The sequence below is a fragment of the Triturus cristatus genome, chromosome 10 (genome assembly GCF_964204655.1).
Source record: "Triturus cristatus chromosome 10, aTriCri1.1, whole genome shotgun sequence".
NCBI lineage: Eukaryota > Metazoa > Chordata > Amphibia > Caudata > Salamandridae > Triturus > Triturus cristatus.
Window position 1 is genome coordinate 186,769,501 of NC_140593.1, and position 24,598 is coordinate 186,794,098.

Below are 24,598 nucleotides of genomic sequence, written 5' to 3' on the forward strand. Positions count from 1 at the left end.
TTTATTATTCTAAGGGCCAGATGTACATCAGTTCTTTGGAGTCGCTAATAGGAAATTGGACTGCAAATTCGGTCTACCCTATGTACAAACCCTATTTTGCGAGTCGGTAACCAATTACCAACTTGCTAAATAGGGTTTGCGACTTGCTATTAGGAAGGGGCATGCCAAGGGCATCCCTTCTTACTAGCGAGTCATACTTCAATGTACAAATGTTTTGCAACCACAATTGCGGTCACAGGACCCCCCTTTCCCTTTGTGACTGGCAATGAAAATATTTTTAAGAGCAGGCAGTGGACCAAGGGACCACTGCCTACTCCTAGAAAACGAAACAGAAATGTTGACATTTTCTTTTTTAAATGCATCCCTTTTTCCTTTAAGGAAAATGAGCTGCATTTTTTTTTAAAAAAACTGCTTATTTTACAAATCAGTCACAGACTTGGTGGTCTGCTGACCCCAGCAGGCCACCATCCCTGGGAGTGCTAGCCATTCCCAATGGGGTTGCATATTGCACCGGCCTCAAGAATATTAATGAAGCTGGTAATTTGTGACCCCATTATGAATCGCAAACAGTGTCTGAGACACTGTTGTGAATTACAATTTGAGAGTCGCAAATTGTGAGTCGCAAAACAACACAATTTGCGATTAGCAAATTGGAAGGGTCGTACATCTGGCCTAACTCCACGTGTACTTTGATTGTACGTTATAAAGCAGACCAAGGAAAATATAACTGCACTTTTAGTTTTTTGATACACTAACTTGAAATTACCTAAACACAAACACCTCTCCTCCCATACGCACACCGAATCACATAAGAGGCTAGTCATGAAACTATATTCATTTTATCAGGTAGTGACAGCAGGAAATCTGTCCAACATTGGGTGAATGTAAAAAATATAAAAAGCAGTATTTCAGGAATATTATTTATTATGTCTTTGCCCAACCATGGGCTGCTCATCGGGACAGCAATCACCCATGATAAAATAGATGCTGCTTTGACTGGAACCGTATAGAGCAGTAGAGGCTAGAACTGTGTCCTTCAACCTTTACTGTAATAAGAACCATTTCTGTTCAATGAAACTCACTGACAGCTGTTAATAATAGAAGTGTTTTAATAGAGACCAAATCAGACAAAACTACACTAGTGGCCACCATATGCAAGATTAATACTAGTCAGATCACCTCAGGGCATCACACATGGTTGCCAGCAGTATTGTACTACTGTAAGAAATGATTTGTCAATATAGAATACCTGTACAGGGGTAGAACATAACAGCTATATCTGCAACCTTTTGCCTTCACCACTACTGTTTTCTGAATTTGTTTTGTTTGCATTAGGACCCTGTTCATTTTACTACTACTAACAAGTGCTAAAATGCTTGTGCTTGGAAAATTGGCCTACACCCGATTGACGCATTTAATTTATTTGAGAGTCCCTGGGATATGAAACCACATGAGTTTGATTTAATCGTGTGTCTCTTAGAATAGTTTAGCAGACCCTGTCCTGAATTCGCTGAGGGAAGACCTTTCCCTAACTCTGCTGATTCCTCAATCTCTAGTTCTTGAGCTGATCTCTTGAACGCCTCTAGTTATTTTCCCTGAACCTTATTTTGGTTCGTCTGATGCGGAATCTTTCAACTTAAAATTTCCCCTTGCCATTCTTTGTGCTATTTTTAGCTTAGTCAAGTTCCTTTAAGGAACTAATATAGTCTCCGTTATACCGTTTATATTTGGTTATGCTTTACATTGTCTTCTGTATAATGTACAATTTCAGACTGATTGACCAAATTGATATATATGCTTATTTGTTAACCTAATTTGCATACTGATTAAAACTTGTAACTTTGACTAATCTGCTAATAAACTTTCATAGTTTAGACACCATCCTCACTTTTGTACTTTTTTATCCAACTAGTTTTCACTGTAATTGAATTTTGGTGCTGATGATCGATCCTTTCCTACACTGTCAGTCAATAATAACAGGTCCATATGACCAGCGGCACAATTTATATCATGATTACACCAAAGCCTTTAGGTACAAGAAAGTGTGCTGGATCAGACTTCTTGTCCGACTCCTGGGTCTCACGACTATAAATAGCTTAGCTTTTGGGCTTTGTCTGTAAAGAGGGAAACATTGTTGTCATCCTGACAGGATGGGGGTGGAGCTATTGCCTGCCTCACCTACACTTCAAAGGGCTGCCTCGAGCACAAACACACACACATACAAAAGCCTGAAACTAGCCCTTTGTCACACAGACCTCTTGGAGACTTAGTAGAAGATGTGATAAATGTTCCAGAACCAGATGTTGGAGTAGTCCAGGAGGTCCCCTACTTCAAAGGCAGTCACCAGGTAAACTATTGGACCGCCTGAGCCACTTTTTAGTACAATCCTGGACCAGTGAAAGATTTTAGAAGGACTGCCTTGTACCACAGAGGACTGTCCTGCTGTTTGAGGCCAGCCTTTTTCCCTACAAGACTGCCCTGCTGCTGCCAGTGGACTGTCCTGCTGCTTGTGGCCTGCCTTGCTTTTCGAAGGAGAAGTGGGCCATTTATTTGGACCCAGGACTAACAGAGTGACTCCAAGGGCTAGTTGGCTTTCTTCCTGTGTGAGCTACAGGAACATAACAAGCCCCAGAGATCTTGAACCCCTCACCTGCCCTCTGCTGAATTCCTGAACCCCCATATGGTTCCCCCAGGACCTGGAGCCTTGGAAGTAGTGTTGGAGGTGCTGCTGCTGCTGCATAACCCTAGCAATTGGGACTTAGAATTATTTTCACCAAAAAGTGTCAGAAGAACCGACAGAAGACTGGGACTTACCTGGCATCTGATCTGTCCAAGGTACATCGCTGGTCAGCCTGACTTCAATGTAGATCCTGCTATGTTCTTCTGCGCAGCAGCAAATCCTGTTCAGCGGGACCTCTGAACAACAGTATTTAGCGTTGTGGAGCCCTCTTTAACCTGCAGCTTCGCCCTGCTGGAAGTTTTCAACTTCCAAAAGGTGTTTAAGTCAGAAGGTAAAAATCTTCACTGGGCTTAACGGCGACAGGCTCCCTATCGACAAAGTCAACTTTTTCTGGCAGGAAATCGAGCGTCTTCCGCTCAGAGTTTTTTCAGCCATCGCCGAAGGCTTAACTGATACTTCTATTCTTCTAAGTCCGAAGGTAAGTTGAGACTAGTCCCATTCCACCTTCTGTATCTGACTCAAATTCTGGCACAGTCATCCTTAACTATTGATTTTACCCAGATGCCAGCGGTTGCGCGCTTTGGTCTTTTAGGCTCTATTTCACACTGAAAACTTAAATAAAAACATAGCTAAGGTTCTACTGACTGGATTTAATTTGGCCTGGTGACTTTTTATTTATTAAAATGTATTCTTTTTTATTTTAAATTGGCTTAGTATTTTTCGTGTTTTGTGGTTTCACTTTATTACTGTTGGTGTGATGCATAAATATTTTGCACATTGCCTCTAAGTTAGGTCTGACTGCTTTTGTGCCAAGCTACCAGAGGGTTAAGCATTGGTTAATTTAGTGAAATTTGTGGTTCACCCTGAGAAGGACTGTGGTTGCTGCTTGGGAAGGGTTTCACCTCACCTCATCTCCCCTCAACCAATAACCTAATTTCTTACCCCCTTGTACTAAGGTAATAACATTTGTAACCAGCATAGGTAAATGCATTAAGTTTCGCCTATGTGATTCTTATGTTTTTGGTAAGTTTTAAATTGGTGAGCAGATGTGGAATATAAGTTACAGAATCTCCATAAAAGTGTTATGACTTGTTTTTTGAGAAAGGCAATATATTGTCCACTGTTTGGAATATAAAGGGAATTGGACGGCGATGCCAAGTTGTGAATTCCGTCGCACCACATTGAGAGCATTCTGGGGCACAATAGCATTTCAACATCTTTAGGCAAGTAAAATAAATACCAGTGAGGACATAATAATTTTAAATATATTGCATGCGTTCAGTGATGGGTGTTAAAAAAGGACTATAATTAAAATAGCAGTCAAAAAACAAGTGGTGAAAGCTCAGAACATAAAGATAGACACAGCTTATAAAATACAGACTTGCTTGAAATAAAAAGATCTCCTTTGCTAGTCTCAAGCTGCAGAGCTTTTAAATCACAGAGTCAAAAAGCAGCAAATTAAGTGGATAGACAAATACGTACACTCCAAAGTTGGGCCTCCAAACTGGACACTTCCACAGACAGAGATGTGGAAGTTGCAGTTTGGTATCTTCCTCTGTCACCTTTTATCAATCCAAAGAAAATATGAGTGAGAGTAGCAGTGAAGAACAGGCTATGACCCTAAAAACTGCCTTTGTGGTAATGCACAGTCGAAAGCAGTGAGTCTGGTACTCAACCCTCTGCACGTGACCAAAGGTGTACAGTGCACTTTTTACAAGATGCGCTACATAATACAACACAAACACATAGGGGCAGATTTATGTTGCACTTGCGGCACTTTTGCGCCGCCGTTGCGTCACTTTTGTGACGCAGCAGCGGCGCAAATCCTGCGCCATGGTGCGGGGCATTTACAAACGTGACGCATATCCCAGATGCGTCACGTTGTAAAGCCCTGCGCCACATGTAGGCGTTCCAGGGCAGGTGGGGGCGTTCCGGCGCAGGAACGCCTCCTAAAAGTGGCTGAGTGAAATCTACAAGATTTCACTCAGTCACTTTTAGGCCCATGCTGCGTCAAAACCCTGCGCCTGCTTGAAGCAGGCGTAAGGATTGACGCAGCATTGTACAGATAGGGCCCCCAAGATCATTGCTGGAGCTGCGTCTCGCTTGCGACGCAACTCCAGCAATGCGCCACTTTTCGGCACAGATGCGTCACGCATCTGTGCCGTTTTTGCCCCATGGTGCGTCGCATTATAAATGCGGCGCAATCATGGTGGCGCAGCTGTAGCGCATAATAACTGGCGCATCCCTGCTGATATGCAGGGATGCGCCAGTCGTCATAAATCTGCCCCATAATAAATTAAAAAATAAAATACAAAATTTAAAGATAAAGGGGCAGATTTATGTTGCACTTGCGGCACTTTTGCGCCGCCGTTGCGTCACTTTTGTGACGCAGCAGCGGCGCAAATCCTGCGCCATGGTGCGGGGCATTTACAAACGTGACGCATCTCCCAGATGCGTCACGTTGTAAAGCCCTGCGCCACATGTAGGCGTTCCAGGGCAGGTGGGGGCGTTCCGGCGCAGGAACGCCTCCTAAAAGTGGCTGAGTGAAATCTACAAGATTTCACTCAGTCACTTTTAGGCCCATGCTGCGTCAAAACCCTGCGCCTGCTTGAAGCAGGCGTAAGGATTGACGCAGCATTGTACAGATAGGGCCCCCCAGATCATTGCTGGAGCTGCGTCTCGCTTGCGACGCAACTCCAGCAATGCGCCACTTTTCGGCACAGATGCGTCACGCATCTGTGCCGTTTTTGCCCCATGGTGCGTCGCATTATAAATGCGGCGCAATCATGGTGGCGCAGCTGTGGCGCAAAATAACTGGCGCATCCCTGCTGATATGCAGGGATGCGCCAGTCGTCATAAATCTGCCCCAAAGTGAGGTGTGCTACACTGATCAAGTGATAAAGTGCAGCGTGCAGTGCTAATCAAGGGAAACATGAAGTAATAAAAAAATATGCCCATCAGTCTACTGCATTGTTATGTGCCCAATTCACATTATGCCCAGCCAAGTTAAAATCAGTGTTTGCCAAAGAGACCAGAGGCTGAGAGACTCGGAGGACCAAGATATGTAGAGAACTGTTCATGAAATTCTCAAAATTGATGCAAACTGATTCTTCTTTTTCAGCCCTTACCATATCCCAACCTCATAATAGCAAGCAATCACCTGATTCAAACTTTTTTTTAACTCATGCAAACATGTGACCTCAAATTAAACCCAAACCAGATGATCACAGTCTTAGACAGTGCAAAGTTAAGCTCATTCTTTGCCAAAGAGATAAATTAACAAATAGATGCAATACACAGATGTTGGAGCCAAAAGAACAAAACAAACTGAAAAATGAAGGTAATGACAAAAACATGAACAATGTGGTCACAGAGTTAAGGGCACTAACCAGTGCTGTAAGATGGTCCCGTGGCCATGCTCCCTAGGGCAGGTAAGGCACATTGGGCCCCTTTCCACTAAAAGGGTAGTAAATTACAACAATAATGAATGTTTAGTGGGTGCCTCAAGTCATTTGGTTATGGTGCCACTGCACATGCTGCACCATTGCAAGCTAGTCTGCTGGCTCTGACATCATCAGTCGTTGGAGCAAAGGTCGAAGCATACACCAAAATATTATGAAACATCCATTTCAAGTGTCTCCCCCTTTGATTTCAACACTCAGACTTTAATTCAATTTTAGACTCCTAGCATTTGCCATAAATTAAGACTCAGACTTTGCAAACTGCTCAGAAAAAGAGACTGTGGGGTTATGCGGATCGGCTAAAGACATTGAAGATTTGTAGCTCCAGGTTACAACGTATCATGGTTGTGCCGCATGAATCACGATAGGAGTGTTATTTCGTTGGTTATTTCTACAAGAGCACTATTACAAGCCTTTTGATTGGACGTCAGTGAAGTGACTCACATGAAATTATAGAAGGACAGGTTGGCTGATTATGAGGCGACAGCTCATGTTGCAGCAGGGACGTGAATGAGGGTCCGCTGATAAATTGTAACCAACGGGTAATTCGGACTCTCTAATGTGGAGCGGTTTAATTGTTACAGGACTAGACTTTGGAAAATAATTTGTAGAAGACTGGATGCGAATGATTTTAGTGGCTAAATGATTGCTAACATCCAGCTCTGAAATACATTGGATTTTCCTGATAAATGGACGGATATCAGTATCGTGTTCATGGTTTTGTGTGGGACACTTTGAGCTGAGTTGTACATATACAAATATCCGGGCTGGGGCTCGCGTATACATACTGTAACGCAAGTATAGATGCGGCGCATTTCCGACTCTGGCTTGTATAGATTTCTACATTTATGCCTTGAAAAAGTCCAAGCAAAGACGAAACACTTGTCGGCTAATCGTGTGCTGGGAATTTTAATATTTGTTCAACAAGAATAAAGACTGCTAAACAGCATGAAGAATGACCTTTCTGGATTTCTATTTCTGATCACTATCGTTGGGTCTTCTCCGCTCTGAATGCAGGGTTCTATACACCCAAGGGTTTGATAAACCTAATCAGTACTAGATAAGGATAAATGGTGTGCTGTAAGAGCCTCAGTTTTTGTGTTTAAATTGGTTGCACATTGATTTGTGCTAATAACACCTTTGGGTAGTAGGTGTTTGGGGCTGACTTAACACCCGCTTACAGAAATATAGTAGAATACTTTTACAAAAAAGAAAATTCACACTAAATCAGTGTTAGATTACTTTGTGCTTAGTGGATGTGCGGCCATTTCCCTGTAAGGGAACGCTACTACCTGTGTATTTATGTCAAATGCTCAGAAAAGAGGTAAACTGAGGGCTAAAATGAATGCTCATTTTGAGATTCTTCTATCAAAATAAGGTATATGGCTGCTAAAAAAAAAAAAGAGTATGACTGAAGCAAGTAGGAACGAAATAGATGTATTTCTGTCAATAAAATATGCAACTATTTTTAAGAAGCCTGCCCCTGATGTTTTCTATTGGTCAACGCGGGAAATCTGATGAAAGTATTACGGTACCCACCCAGGCAGAAGTTTCTCAAACTACCACAATAAAATTCCTCCTTACATAAATAGCGTAATTTCTCTTAGTGTTTCAACTTGCCAGTTCAGTAGCATGCAAGCCCTTAGTGGTTAACACAAGATCACTTGCCTCCTGCCAGCCTGTGGTCTGTGGGTTCAAATCTGCTGCGGTTGACTTGGCTTTTTATTATTCTTCAGAAAGCCAAATGGAGTGAACTGCAACTGAATTGCAACGGAGGTCGACATCAGTGAGCTGTCTCTAAATACCTCAGCTGCCTCCAGTCTGTGTGAATGGGAGACCGCTTCTCTGTAGAAAAGTCTGGCCCGTGGCTTGAACTCTTAGGATGCAACCAAGTCTGCCTCCTTCGAGCACAACTGCATACACATGACTTCCCAAACCGGGTCTCATTCAGCCATCTTAGAAGTGTGGAAAAGCACTTTACATATCTTAGAATGACTTGTATGGCCATCTGTAAGCTTTGGCATGTTATGTTACCAGCATTTACACACAGGCCTTTAAATGGGCAGGTGCTGTCTGATACTCCGTACCTCCCCTCAGGGCCGGCTTTAGGGCAGTGCGACTGGTGCGGTCCCACTGAGCGCTGACCTGTGGGGTGGAGCTGACCTCAGAAGGGGGCTCTGTGTTAAGCAATAACTTATGTTTGGAGAGATGATGGTCACTTTTGCCTGTGGTAGTGAGAGAATCTGAAGAGGCGGTCATAGGGTGTGGGGGCCCCAAAAACTATAGTCGCACTGGACGCCACCAGCGCTAAAGCCGGCCCTGCCTCCCATTCAAACATGCAAATACCACATGCGATCACCCGCCAGCAATGAAATAAAAGGGATGCCGCACCACAAAGGCACACGGATGTGGATGCCTGCTTTGGCCCAGGGGGGAACTGGAGAGTGCACAAAGAACGTATAAGCCCGCAAGTAGGTCCCTGATTGTGCCTTGGCGTAAAGAGGAATGTGCGCTTGATCAGAGCATGAAACTGACACAGGCACAACTGGTCTGAGCAGCAGCCAAGCCCATCGGTAATCATGCAGCCTGCAGAGGCAAAACGAGTAATTTAGAAGTAAACAATTCAAATCACTGAGCCCATGGCAGAATTTTAAAGCAAGGGTGTAGCTGTTGTAGTGACAGCAGAATGAGACGCTTAAAAGAAGTTCCACCAAAGCGGATGAATACAGTACTTTGCGGATGGGAACCCAATAAGAGAAACACACAGGAAGAACAGGAAACAGAATGATGCAACCAATAGAAACAAGGAAAAGTAAAGTGAAAAGCACAATGACCAATAAGAAGTGAAGGCAGGATGTAAGTCTCTTTGAAGATATATTTAATACAATAGATTTCACAAGCACAGAGCAAGCGCTGTACAGGCAAAACCTAAAAAAGAATTTCAAATGCCACATGATTTATCACTCAAATATCAGCCTTAATAATACTTTGGAAATTTATTTGTTTTTCTTCATATATTGACTTATAAATTCTGAAAATAACTCAAATATGCACTCTCAATGTTGGTATATGTATGTTAGTGTATACAAGTAAAACCTAATTTAGCAGGCTGGGCTCCACACAGCAAGCTACTTACAGATAATTGGAGAGCTACCACTAGCTCACAAGCTACTCATTGGAAAAGCCTGGTCTAGACCTCTGCTGGTGAGCATCTGCCAGGGGAGTTCACCAGAGTAAGAAAATGTGCTAGGTCTATCCGAAAGATGGACAACATATGGCTACTGCATGCATCAGTGACTGTGTGCTCTACAACTGCAGATCATATACACAAGGAAGAAACTTGGTAGGTGATACATTTTCTTTAGAGAACTTGCCCCAGACCTCTTTATGAAGGTATGTAGGCATGCACATGGTGAAAAAACTATAGGTGTATTCAAGACCCCCTTTTTAAGACTGGAATTCAAAACTAATCAAGCTGTTGGCAGTGAAAGAATGGTAAAAAGCAAGAAATTGAATGGGCAGGGACTTTGCAGTTACTAGGAATGGTTTGACTGGAATAATGTCCTGTAAGCTTCCCTGTTATTGGACTGAAGAACTACAAAGTGCAGTTACTGGGCTAGAAATAGACCAGCCACTCTCTTTTGTAAATTATGAGTGAAAGGTTAAGCACACTAAATGTTTTATTAACTCCAAAATGTTGGTGAATATGTCAGACACAAACAGACAACAAACATTACTTTCTTCCAATGTGAATTCTTCCAGACCCTCTTACATATGTTGCACAATTAAAAGATAGTAAAATAAGTGAAGTATTTAATTGCAAATTATATCGTTCAGGTAGCCAGCCATATTTAGGACAGGGGAAAGTCCCTTGAATTTCTTGGCACCCAATTTTATGACAAAACAGACAGGTTTGTATTGCATTCTCTGTGACTGTAAAATAAGACTTATTCTTTACAATCCTCAAAGGATTTTCTATTTTTCTGGCCTTTATGGCCTATGCTGATGGACATTAACATTCCAACTTAGAAGCATGTTTTGTCATCAATAGGACGCAATGGGTACACACACATTTGTGCTGACTGATGGTGGGTCACACAGCTCCTGAGAGGATTAGTGAAGGAAGAACACTGAACCATTGCTAGGGCTGGGTTATAAAAAATATTTTAATGTATATTTACCTGGTAATGCTAGGTGCACTGTGCATACACGTCCGTCTCCAGACAAGCCTGGTGGACACTGCCCACATGTAAAATCAGCTCCTGAAGACTGACCTTCAAAGCACTGAACTCCAGGAAAGCAAGGATTAACTGCACATGGATTTTTCAAATTTGCCTGATTAGTGCTCGATACTGCGGAAAAAAGCAAAACAATATGATACCTTCTATCGCAACACTGTGCTACCATACCTTAGACTGTATGTGATTCTACGTTGTAGAAGATGGTGCATTGGGTTAAACTATGCTTTCTGAGAGATGCATGCTTTTTGGAGGAAAATTTGGAAGCCAGAGGTCAAATGAAAAAACTTATCACCAAATACCAGAAAAGGGATAGGTGGGGTAAACTTGGAAAGTATCCATTTTTTAAACAAAATGTACCCGTGACAGGAAGCTTAAAAAGATACATTTTGGTTTTTTTCTTGTGGCTGAACATCAAAAAAATTAATCTCCAGTGGCTTATTTTTCGACTCTACAGTATAACTTTTAAAATATTTCTTAAACTCTATTGGCCTGATTCACAAACTACATTCGGTAGTGCATAAAGTAGTGCTACAGTAGAACTACTCTCTAATAAAATGCACCTCACAAACCTATGAGTGGAAATTTCCACCACCACCTCTTCTATGGGGAAACCATCACACAAGTTCACACCTCACCATCAATATACAAACTAAGTAAATGTAAACATTTTAACTGGGTAGGGCTTTTTAATAAATCTTTTTTTTTTTTAAAGTAATTTAAATTTAATATAATATTAGTTAAATATTTGATTTAATAGTCTCATTAATAATTCTGTTTTTAATTTAAAAAAGTAAACTTCAATAAACATTTTACATTTTTCATTCAATTTAGTTTACCACAAAGAGAGCTCCACCCGGGTGGTGGAGAACTCCACAAACATGTGAAAAGCTATTAGTAGTAACCTTACACTATAAATTCAAAACACATTTAATTAATTTCAGTACATTAATTTAGTTGAAATTCATTTTGTATACATTTATATAAAAAGATTGCACCGAAATATAATGTTTAGATTCACTTATTATATATAAACAGTTACCAAACTTTGTTTAAAATTCATTTAAATGAATCTGCTATTTAAAAAAAGTAAAGCTGCATTCATTTGTAAATTAAAACAGTTATACAAATATATATAAAAATATATAATAAAATAATAATTTACTTATATATAACTATTTTTTAACTTTCATTAAATTTATATATATTTTTAGACAAACAAATGTCATTTAAGTTAACATTATTTCGCATGGGTTTTTATTTTAAGTCCATACCTCAATTATTTTCTATGCAGTACCAGTGGGAGGCCATGTGTGGTGCTGGACTTACTCCAGGTCTGGTTGTCATTTTTTGGCTGCCATTACTTAACATTTTTAACAGTGCCGCCAATCCCTGGTTCGTAAGGTGAAAACATGTAAATCTGTAGTAAATTTACACTCTGAAATGGCAAATAGCCAAAGTAGTAAATTTACTACAAGGAATAAATGTAAATTTACACTTGTTGATTTACTCACATGCAATTGTACTGATGTGAAGAGGTCTCCACATGTTTTGTGTCTTTAACGTGAGTGTTGCATTTATCGCTCAGGAGATTCTAGTACCTACGACGTTTGTCATGCATTAAAATTTGGATTAGCACACCATTTTACCTCTTTCGTTGTCCTCATCTGATTTCTACTTTAATTAATCAGTGTGGATAGAGGGGTTCCCTCACAACAAAGTAGAGAACCACAGCATAACACAGAATAGATTAAAATTCAATTTGAGATTGTTTATTTCAGAGCAAATCGTAAAAAAAGACAATATTTTTTAGAAAAAAGAGATACGGTGCTAAATGAAAAGCTCAGTATTTTAGGTTCCATAATATCAACTGTCTAATGATCACTTAAAGTTTACTTTATATACCTACTTGAAAGCTATGCTTATTTATGATTATCCTTACCCTTAAATATTTTCTGTGATTCCAAGGGTAGCCACTATATAACTCTATTAATGTGCAAAATACTAATCAAGACAAAAATTAAATACCAACCCTCATTACAGCAAAACCTTTGAAGCCTAAAGATTAGCCAACTAGGGATACTTAAAAATACACTGTATAATATGTGACTGGTTTCATACATTTATACTCCGTACTTTATTGCTATCCACAATGTATGGATTTCTGTAATTATAATCCTTCATTTAAATTTGCTTGACATAATGCCTGGTAGTCTCTGGCGCATGGTTATGGGCCCCAATACATAGAGGGGCAGGACGACACATTTTAATACAAAGCAGTGAATCAATCAAATGTTCTGTGGTGTGTTGTGCAAGAGGGGAACAGAGTGCAGAGCCATGTCTATTAATATTGGCCTGCTGCTCAAAAAGGGTTGCCATGTGCAATGCACTACCTCGCATCGGATTTGTACTAGAAGGATAGCCTTGCAGGAGCAAATCCAATGTCTGCACTAAAAAAATATAAGGAATCAAAACACTCTGTTTTCTGAGAATTTCTAAAAAATTACTTCAATATTACATTCAAGAATGATATCCCCTTCTCAAAGACATCTTGCACTTCCTCTGGGAGAAGATGTTGCCACCTTCTCATTAGATATTTTCTCGCTGAAGCTAACAAGTTTCTGTCATGTGATTAGGTTCCATAGAATTGTTTTCAGAGAAATCCTATATAAATTGTCCTACATTTTATGTATTTTAGCATTATGTTCCAACAGACCCCTTTATTAGTGAGAGTTCTGGTCTGTTGCAAAGGCAATTTACTTTTGATTATTTTGCTGTGTAGCTTTGTATGTTGCATCATTTAAGTTAAACTCTGGGCTTCCTGACTTGTTTTGTTTTATTTTTAAAACACATTATTACTCATATCCTAGTGTTTTTAGTATTATCAAATGGGATGAGATTTTTAAACATTGGCAGATGCTATGATCATTAAACATCTTTGAGAGAGGACAGTTAGATATGTCTTTCAGTGATTATTGAACATGCACCGTGTGCAAATGGTTGGAAAAGCAGTGCTTCCTAACAATGTTATTTCCTGACAATATAAAACTATCATGACCAGAGTATAGACTACCAAAGAATTGTGAAGGAAAGTATATATAGGTAAGTAAGGACAAGATACTTAATGCCACATCTATGTACTTTGATAATTCACATATCTTCAAAGGACATACAACTGAAGTTATGAACAGTAAATCTATATTTAACTATGTATACCCTCACAATATTATGTTAATCCATATTCTAGTTGCAAATGTCTGGCAGAGTGATAACTAATGCTCAATATTATGGCATATGGCCTTAACAGTGCACCAACACTGCATACAGGGCCTGATTCACAAAGGGCCTTCGCACTCATGGCATAAGCCCCACAGTCCTGTCCGGGGGCCCTAAATCATTGCGGGACTGCAAAACTGCAGTTTCTCACTGAAGAGGTCCTGCCACGAGTGACGGCCCCCGCCAATAACTGGCAGGCCTCCACCATGGACATGGAGGCTCTTTGTGAATCAGGGCCACAACTTTTATTCATAAAGACCACATAATAATGTAGACAGAGCAAAAGCAATATAGTTGGCTAGGCAGGGATCCCAAAATGTACATTTGAGCGCACTTTATACTAGTACACAAAATAAAGAGTGAGAGCAACAAAATTGCCATTAGCATGTCCCCTAAAACAAACAACACAGCATATAATGATAATTATTCATCCAAAAGCATTAGAGATCACTCACAAGGGCACAAAACACACAGATGGGACTGCTTCTAGTTAAATAGGAACCATAAGTAAACACTACTTCCAACAGACCTACACATATTCAACAAAATGAGATCAGAATATCATTACCCAGATCATTCTTAATACCCCAAAACAAACTGACAAGAATACTCAAAAGCCACAAAAAAGGTAGAAAGTTGCTACTCAAACATTGTTATCATGAAATATGGTAAAGCTGTTGATGTGACAGTTGCAGAGAAAATGGACATCATCAGGTCGGTGAGGAGACCTTGTGGAAGTCCTTCAGTTTATTGTTAAAGTGGCAAATACAAACCATGTATATATTTGGTATTAAACTATATTTTAGCGTTCTTTACTTGCCAGAAACTTTCTCTGATGTTTGCTCATCAGTACTTTCATTTTCTTCAGGGCCGTAAAGGTACTCTTCAGTTCTATCAGTCTGCTCAACATCATCTTCTGCATCACCATAATCTGGTTCAAAATCTTCTAGGACCACGGAGTCTGGAGGAAACTCTGTTGTAGCTAGTGTTTTTACTGCAGACAATGTGCAAAAAGAGCACAATGATTTAGCTCAATTACAGCAAGATTACTTATATTTATGTGGCTAGAATATATTTATAATTACTGAAAGATGTTTGAGTAGACAAATAGTACTACTTAATGATGTAATATCTCTTAAAGTTGAATGACAGAAATGGATAACCATGCATTTACAAACCTGTATTATTTCTAGACATACTTGCAATGCTCCTCTAACCATCAAAGCAGAGCTAGGAGTATGGTTAAGGGTGCATAATGTTGCAATTTCTGCAGATAAGTTATGCGAAGTACAGAAAACAATCTACTGTACTTCCTAAAGTTGTGATGTGTGTGTGCTTTACCCAATCGTACCCACGCAAAGTTTTCTTTTTTCTTAATAAAGAAGATGCTGTGCAGCTGAAATTTTTCTTAACAGTGCATTACAGTGGGGTGGGTGTAGTTACTGCGCTAGGAATACCCTGTACTTCAATACCCTTTTAGCAATTCCATAACCTCAGGATAGTGTCCTTCTGGGAATGCTGTCCATAGTATACAGAGCCTTTAAACCTTTAAACAAATCGATGTGAATAACATTGACATTTCTTTACAGGGTGGACAGCAGTATTAAGGAAAGATTTTCAAAATTGTAATGGAACAAACCAGTGTTTCAAAGAAAGAAACAATATAATAAATTAGATTTTCTTTCTCCCGATGCACGAGCTATCAAGGAAATGGGAAATCAAATCACACCAACAAAATGCCTTCCTTACGGTTCCCATCAAGGGTCCAAACATGCAGGCTGGTATAAGCAGATGATATGTTAAACTGTCCCTGGTAATTTTAATATCTGTTTGATACATTCAATAGTACTATAAAGATGCTCATTGTTGTTGCATTTTTAAAGCAACTGCATATTTGGGGTATGATTCAGAAAAAAGGGTAACAGAATATTAGGAGACCTACAACTCTGCCTGAAAGTTGCATAACATTTTTTTCAAATGTACAAACCTTCCAATGTGCCTACCTGGAAAGATGCACCAAACACAGGTTGCCTGGCTTGCTTCTGGAAAAGTAATCTGACATTTCTAAGTTATTTGCACTTTCCCATTACAAAATTGGAAGCATAGTACAATTACACTCTGGGAAATATATGTAGCAATGAGCAATTGCATAATTTACCTTTTGTTTTTTCTCGATGGGAACATATTACTTACAGTAAGGACACCATCAAGTTCAGAGGTGTTAGAGCCACCTTTTATTTCAGCCTTTTACAGGAGAAAATCTCTGACCATTTCCAGAGTGATAGTATTTGGGTGGCCACCTGTACTGCCTAATCCAGTTGCGGTGTACAATTACACAAATGTTAAAGGCAGCCGCGGCCGGCGCAGGTCATAGCGGTGGGTTGGGGGGGTAGGGTGAGGTGCGGGTGTAGTCAACAGACAACAACAAGGGAAATTAAAATTTCGAAAAAAAAGAAAACCAATTACCTTGCGCTCACAGTACCGCCGACTTGGCGATGCGGCGAGTGCAGGGTAAGTGGTTTTCTTTTTTCCCATTTTAATTTTCCTCATGGTCGTCTGTCGACTCGAACCACCACCCCACCTCCCTACCTCACTGCTCTTACCTGCACTGGCCGCAGCTGTTTAAAGGATTTACACCTAGCTATGTTTTCGCATAAAATGACTTTTGTAAATCAGGGTCTTTGTTTTTCATGTTTGAAAATCTCATATATAATTTAAAGATTACACAATTAAATGTGTTAATGTTTGTTTATACCATTTTCACTTTATCATGGAAGTCAATTCTAGAGAATAAGCTTCTGTGAAAATCTTAGGTCTCAACTACAGGCTTTAGCTGTCTCTTGTTGAAGACATGTTGTATAAAATATACATAGAATGGGCTAGAGTTTGACTCATACTGATGGTTCAGCATGTGTTATTTGATGGTTTTGCCAAAAGCATCAAGTGTGGTCCACCCAGAAGATGTATAGTTTCTACAAATTTTCCCTGGTGTAAATAAGTATTATTCAGTGTTTGATGTCAAAGACTTTTGTGTCCTCATTTTACTGTGCTCATTTGTTTTTAGAGGCCTGATTTGGGCAGACCCATGAGAACAGATCTCTGCCATTAACAACACTTCTTTGTCAACTTGTACTGTGCTTTACTTCCTCTACCTGTCCTCTCCTGGACCCTCTTTTGCCCACTTACTATGTGTCTCATATGCTCGTCCAGTGCTCTACCTTTTAGCAACAGAATGTACAGCTGCTATTTATCTGGAAATGGTAAATTAATCCTAATAAATAAGGGAGTAGCCCAAAAAAAACAACACTTTGAATCATTTCGCAAATGGCAATAAGTAAGAGAAGTAAGCAAGCCCTAAAGATGTTCCAGGGAGACCTACCCCTGAAAGAATTCTGAAATGTTCTTTTTGCACTCCACCCTCCTTTGAGTCTTTTTTCCTTCATTCATTTACACCTTCTCTTGATCCTACCAGTGCATACTTACATCTTTAGATGCATAGGTGGCTAGGTAAAAATGGTTTGTTATACTTAATGACAAGAAACATTTCAATTTAACAAAATTTGTGCGTGCGTGCATGCAAAGATGGTCATCTTGAAATGGTTTTTAGCATTAAACTATGCCAAAGCAAACAAGCATTGGCAAAGCCCATAGCTTTGTGTCATCATAATAACTGGGAGACCTATTTGTCTTGCCAATGCTTGTTAAAGGTTATTTTTGAGTATTGGCAAACATTTAAAGATGTACTAAGTGGATTTCTGAGTCTTAACAAACCTTTTTTTACAAGCTATCGCAATGGCAGCATTGAGGAAGTGGATTGAGGTTGATGGTGGTTAGAAAGAGGAAATTAATTATATTGCGTTTCTAATGTTTTACACACAAGAGATTATATTTAGATCTGCAATTCTATGTCTCAGTCGAGAAACACACCTGCAGTTGATATTTTTGTTTAATATGCATGTTATGTATGTGAATCACAATTCTTTCAAGCTACTGAAGTTGAGAAAAGATATACCTCTTAAGCTGAGAATTGTGCAGTTTCTTAACAAGCATGCACACCTATAGGCAGGGACATATTGGGCTAAAAAGACTTTAGACAACCCCCTCCACCACTGCCATGTGTCCTAGCCCAGGCTGCTGCAGATTCCAGAGACAAGCACAATCCTTAAACTGGTGTATTCTGGGCTGTGCCTGAGATGGCGTCTCAACATGTGCCTGGTACAAAGTATTTCACAGGACTTCCAGGAGCTCAACTGAGAAACAAGTATTGGAACTGTGATCCTGACTGCAAAGGGGACTGGGCCAGAGATGTGGCTAAAAAAGAACAAAATATTCTACAACTATTTGTTGGCCTTTCACCTTCATGTAAATAGGATGCCACACACACCATTTTTGGAAAAAAATGCAAGTTAAAGTTACTGATGAGAAGAGCATTATTTTATGTTATGAAAGCTTATTTGTTAATGTGATCACTGCATATGTTCAAGTGTGTAACCAGGCAGCCACACAAGTCATATGTATTTATAGCGCTATGAAGTCCCAGTCTCCTCCTGGAAACACTGTAAATTGGCAAGCCATTATTTTAATTATTGTATTAAACACAGTGTAAGACAGACTGCAGGAAAATGTGCGGAGATTTTGGATCTGATGTACAGAGCCATTTTGGGGTCATAAAGCCTATGAATTTAAAGTCACAGGGTGTGTGACCATTACATAACTTTTTTTAATGTACTAAACCCATTTTGCAATTGGTAACAAGTCATCAAACCTCAAAATTGGTTTAGAAAGGCATAAGGACTCACTATTTGGAGAGGGTATTTTTAGGGCATGCCTTCTAAATTGAAATTTGTTATGGTATGTTTCAATGTTTTTCAATTGAAATCTAGTCAGAAATCATTGAAAACTTATCAACTTCTAAGTTTAGATGGTAAAATATTAGCAAATGTCAATGTATAAGGCAATGTTTGTTGGCAAGTAGGCAGTGGGTCAAGGGGACCACCAGCAACTCTCAAACAAACTTAATAAAAGTTTATTTTTTAATTGCAGCTCTGTTTCCTCTAAGATAAACAAGCTTCATTATAACAAAAGTTTAGCGTATTTAAATTATATTACAGGCATGGTGAACTGCTACCCCAGCAGGTCACCATCAATCCCTGTGATGGCTTCTAATTGTAGTGAGTTGCTATTTGCGCACTACCTCAGGAATATTGATGATGTAGGCCAGATTGTGATGCACTACGATTTACAATTTTGTGGCCAAACCTATTAGTACAGTCAGTTCACAAAATAATTTTACAGTCGCAAAAAAGTAGGTGCGCAATTTGCAGCCACTTCTATTTGGTACATCAAGCACTTAGAGTTCAAGAAAAAACAAGTGTGTTAAAAATATATATTTGTAGAAATATGCAATCAAACTACATAGTGCAAATCCTTTTAATATGTTTCCATTACAAGGATGCTCTCTGGAACTCAGCTGAGAACAGCTTTACATTACCTTCCAAAAAAGGATAAACCTTTATCACAAGAAAGCCTCAAACAACTGCATCAATTTAAGAAGTATACTTCTTCACAAGAAGCCTTTAGATTTGCTAATTAACCAATTGCACACATTTATTTTAGATACCAGGCATGTTTATTATTTTGCTGTCTGCCCCTACATTGGCTTTACATAACACAAGACTGCCTGCCTTCCTTCCTTTTCAGCCAGAGGCACCTTAAGGTCAGCATTATTCATTCTGGACTGGTGTTTTATTTAAAAAGTATGCTAACTGTTATTGCAAAAACTAGGAAAGATTTATAATGTCACTACTAATTAATCCCGCTGGCTTCAACCACTGAGGTGACCCAGTAGCCATTTACAGGTAGAAGATGCTTTGTGTTTTTTTTTCAGTGCTTCACATGCCTCATGGTCTTGTGGTCTTTCTGTCTAATCAGCTCACTTGCAAAGAGCCCATGGGCCCGATTGTGCACTGTATGGATCACAATTCCCATATGGAATTTGGTACAGCATAGTGATAAGAGGTCCGGTGTTCATGCATCGGGATTTACTAGGTGCAAGAAAAACAAACCAGATCTCACGGGCCGATAAACCCAGCAGATAAAATTACTGCAACCTATTTCACACTCATTTTCTCTTCAAATTCACACAGAGGCATGTTAACAAAAGAGCGCATAGCTCTGGTCTCATCGCATGAATTCAAAAACTCCCCAAAATAGCTAAACAAACACACACTCTTCCGTCTATGGCACTCTATAAAGTAGCATGTTACCTTCTTGCAAACATGCTTTGGTGACTCATTAGGAGCACAAAGTACTGCTTAAATAAACATACAATACAATACAACATACTCCAACTCTACAGCATAGCATGTCCTAATAATGGCAATACAGAGCTAGACAAATTGCTATTGACAGGACTTATCCTTGCCTTTTACAAGCATACATATATTACTCAGTCCCCGATTCAAAGTTTTGTTTTAAGTTATGTCCAGTAACAAAGGAATTTTTTCACAAAGGTAGGGATTTCCAGTTGTGCATCAATTACCAAATTCTGCAATTTTCTCCTGACAACTTTTCTCTGAAAAAGGCTGCAGAAAAATATTACAATAAAATGCTAAGATATAAGTGCAAAACATGCAGAAAAAGGTGTGGTAAACACCAATTCCACTTTTTAAGCTTCATTTTGAAGTGGGGAACTCAAGAGATAATTATGTCACCCATTAAATATCCTACAGTAAGTTAGCAGTAATTACCAAATACACTTTGGGCTCAATTACGATGTAGTTCGGAAAGACTCCGAATGGGATTTGACACGTTCAATCCTGATTCGGAAGCCTTGTTTCAGACCAACATGACAACATTTCCGAATGACCGGTTTTGATTTTCGGAAACCGTTCAGACTGTCTGACTCGGTCCCGAACGGCATTCGGAGTAACGGAGTTGTTCGGAGCCGCCTCGTAAAAGTGTACGGACCGTGTTACCGACTGAGCGATAAAGATGTCGGACAGTCTTTCCGAAATGCTTGTTCCGACATGGATCGGCTGCCAGATCCTGTCTTTGGGGGCCCGTAGCAGGCCCCCTTTCACCCGGGGGCTCAGAATCGGGGCCATGGGGGTACCTACAGGTCCCCACTTTCCAACCTTGCACAGTGTTGCAGGCACTTTGGAGTGCCCACCACAGGGTGCACGATTTTCCAGAACCACCCCTTTCTTCAATGGGAACCTGTGTATTCGGTCTGAACACAGGCTCCTACTGAAGTCAATGGGGGTCAGACCGAACGGTGTTGGGAAATATTGTAATCATTCGGACGGAGTCCCAGAATCTGATTCGGTTGGAAACCATTCAGAAAAAGATTCGGTCAGAATGGTTTCCAAATGACATGGTATTCGACCCCTAAGTATAGCCCAAATACTACATAACTTTAAATCATGGTCCTAGTCTTCCAATGTATCTTTGTGATTCTATCATGATGATATCCATCAGTTCCTCTATTTAGAAAGACTCAGCAGGGGTAGAGGGAGATTGTAATTCTCTTTTGTTGCTCCATCTTGACCTGTGCAACATAGAGGACCAGTCTATGTTTAGGAAGACTCTTAAAGTTAGTCTGTAATATTGATAAGCTTCATATCTTTCTTGATGTTAGTCATTACAGTGCAAAGAAGCCTTAGGGCATTAATTATACTTTATAATTAACAACTCAACTCATATTTTGCATGTGTAAGATTTTGATACATTTAATGGCTTTCAATTAGCCCCTATATGCGGGGCCAGTGGCAACTTTAAATGAAATTGGGTAGAAATTATGGGCTGTAGCTTTAGTCCTTTGGTGATGGAACATTTTCACCCGAGGCATAACTAAGGTGTCTACTGCCTGACCTGCGTGTACACTGAGAGCAAGCTCAACTATGTAAATTCTGAAAATATAATTTATGTGTACCCAGAGACAAGCCTCTTCCACCTAAAACAAACACCTCCATGATCAGGTCCTCAGTGAGCATTGTAAAATAGATGTAGAATTTGCTTTAATGTGTGGCCTGTGTGTTTTTTCCCAGAATAGTGTCTATGCAGACAGGGCCGGACTGGGAACCAAAACCGGCCCTGGCAAAGTGCTCAGCGGCCGCCCCCCTCCCTGCAGGGGGGGGGGGGGGTGAGGTTTGGGGGTGCCGCAGAGCTCTTTGCCAGGGCCGGTTTTCGGCCGATTTTTTTACAGGGCCATTTTTGCAGCTATGCTGCAAAAACGGCCCTGTGTAACAAAAACGGCCCCCACCCGTGCGGCGCACCAGGGGATTGCCCGGTGCCCGCTACGGCCTGTATGCAGATGCAGTACACCTGCACTCCCCTTGTGTTGGCATTGCATTACTATGTTTGCCTCATCCAACTTGTGTAGTTTGGCTGCCTAATGACTCTAAAACCTTTTTCTGCTGTCAAATTTAGCCTGACTTTCTGTCAAAGGCAGCATAATCCTAATATAGTGTATAAGAGATTCCAATGCAAAAGTGTGGCACAATGAAAACACTACTTTGTTCACGTTACAATGACAAACTGGTAACCATGTTGTCTGCCTGGTGTCTCTCTTGTGTCCCGTTATGGGTTGTCCCCTTCTCTCCCCAGGCCATGTTAATTGCTATAATTAGTATAGACCTTTCGCAACAACCATTATAGATGCCGGTGGCGGCTCTTCTGCTAAGGTGGAGGAACATCACCCCCGTGCTTTTCAGCAGTGTAAGGAAAAGTAAAATGATAATAACTCAATGTTATTATCATATTTTGTTTTCCTGTTGTGGGCGTGTCAGCTTTGTGAGGCAGGGTGGGGCTGCTCTGCTGACTGGGCAGGGAGGGGAGGAATGATTTCACTCCCTAAGTGCGCATGAATATTTGGCCGGCAGTCTCAGGCCGGCCAAACTTTCATGCGCACTTCCCATGTTCTCCAACCAGGCTGCATTGCAGCCTGGGTGGAGAACATGCCCAGGTTCCCATTCTCCATCAGAGCACCGAACCACAGCGCTCAGACCAATCACAATACTGTATTAGAGAGTTGTGATTGGCTCAGGGGAGCCTGGGTGCTTCCTGTTCCGTGTTCCAGCCAGAGGGATGAGGAGGAGAGATGCGGTGAGGAGGACTTTTTTAAAACAAACATTTGGATTTTATTTTGATTTAAAATAGTGCGGACTCCTGGCAGAGAAATTAACAGGCAGTCATATTGCCAACTGACTGGCACTCACTTATTCAATACAAGGAGGAATGAAAAATGCATTAGGTTCAAACCTGAGACTTGCCAGTCACACATCTCAAACTCAGGTAGGATCAATATTCTGAGACCTGCACAAGTGAATGGCCTTAAACAAGCTTATGTTGCAACATTCCGATGAGCAGATGGAAAACTGAAAATGTCTCCTTAGTCAACAGTCAGGCAGCAGCATCTTTCCAAAGATGAAATTAAAAATATTTTATGAGCTCATTATCATTCCACAGAAGACATATTTGGAGAATTGGCAAAAAAGGTTGTGGTCTTGAAATAGCTTTGTGAACAATTATTCCAAAGTACTTTGCACTGAAATATGCAAAAGCTGCTTTTCAGCTATCAGATCGCTAAGTCCCCTTCTTAAACATCTGTCAGTGTAAAATCTACCAAAACAGGTTTAGTGTAATTGTCTAGATTTCGACCAATGTTTAAAATGCACAGTTTATCACTATTTTCTTGTGAAGTCTCTAAGGGTAGTCCTGTGCCATTGTCTGACTTGTTAGCCCCCTGCAGAAGTTCAGGTCTAGTTGTGCCCCTGCCTGTATGGGACTGTAAAATTAAGTAATTTGTGAAATCTGCACAATGAAGGATATCATACTTATGTGATTTCTAAGGTAGCCCTACTGATTTTTGTTTTTAATTTGAAGTATTCCTGGTGTACCTTTACCTCACAGAGGCCATAAGGTCTGAGGCAGTGAAAATAAGATGTGAAGCAAACCTAATGGAGTTTCCATTCATTGAGGCCGCTAAATAAAGTATTGATGAAAAATGTAATATCAACATGTATATGTAATTCTACAATTTAATCATCAATACAATAGTAATTATCTGGTCATACTCTGCAGTCTTTCAGTTGAAGACTGTTCAGTCTACAAATTCTGGAGCAGGATTGCAAGGTATGAGGATAACAGCACTCCTATACTGGTTTAGGATATGTTCCTTAAGTATTTGCTGCAAATTATCATGCCACCTATAATGAAACGGCTTGCAACAGATTTGAAATGCCTTGTCCTGTTGGGATGGGTCATCAATTCCAATTTAATAGTTTCTAATGCATGATAATTACAATATGCCAATAGCAAATAGGCTTACAGAGAAAGAGGGGTCACTATAGTCTTGTGCTCTTTGCTCCATCTGTTTCTAGCAAAATTGATCTATTCTGGTCTCTCAAATGGATGCTAATGAAGCTCAGTATCAGTCCTAGGAAAACTTGGAAAAAAGAAATCACTGGAACTTCCCCTGACTTAGCTCCCTCCTTATTCATGCTTCTACTTATTTGGGAACTTAAACTTGTACTGTGGTGACTGAGGAAACAAAGCAGTGGCTGAAGCACTGGACCTCTTCACAACGGCAGTACTCAACCAACTGGTTAACAATTCCACAAACAGCGCACTACACATGCCAGACTAGAAATAAGCAATACACTTCTAGCTCAGTACACTGGTACAATAGCTTCAGATTGGACTGACAATAAGGTAGTTGTGAGAAAGTGGATTATTAATTGGTGTGGATGTGAGACCTCAACAAGTAATAATGTATCTATTTTGTATTTGGTCCAGTTAGGTTACTTTAATTTAAACCTTAGCTCAGTCCTGGGTACCTCTGGCACAGAGCAGTCAGGCTTATCTCAAAGGAACATTTGTAAAGCATTATTCGGAAGTCAAACTGCTTTCAGCGGGGTAAACCAGCAAGTTGAATTCGACCG

General features: G+C 40.2%; 1 protein-coding gene across 4 annotated transcripts in view; it reads right to left on the reverse strand.

The window, feature by feature from the left end:
• VWDE (von Willebrand factor D and EGF domains) overlaps window positions 1-24,598 on the reverse strand; it is a 384,361-nt gene that overhangs the window by 71,182 nt on the left and 288,581 nt on the right. For all 4 annotated transcript variants that reach the window (XM_085630788.1, XM_085630785.1, XM_085630787.1 and 1 more), the window contains exons 20-21: window positions 14,476-14,649; window positions 10,323-10,493 (exon numbers count right to left, since the gene is read on the reverse strand). In XM_085630788.1, coding sequence (XP_085486914.1) covers window positions 10,323-10,493; window positions 14,476-14,649 — 345 coding nt within the window. The remainder of the gene's footprint in view (window positions 1-10,322; window positions 10,494-14,475; window positions 14,650-24,598) is intronic.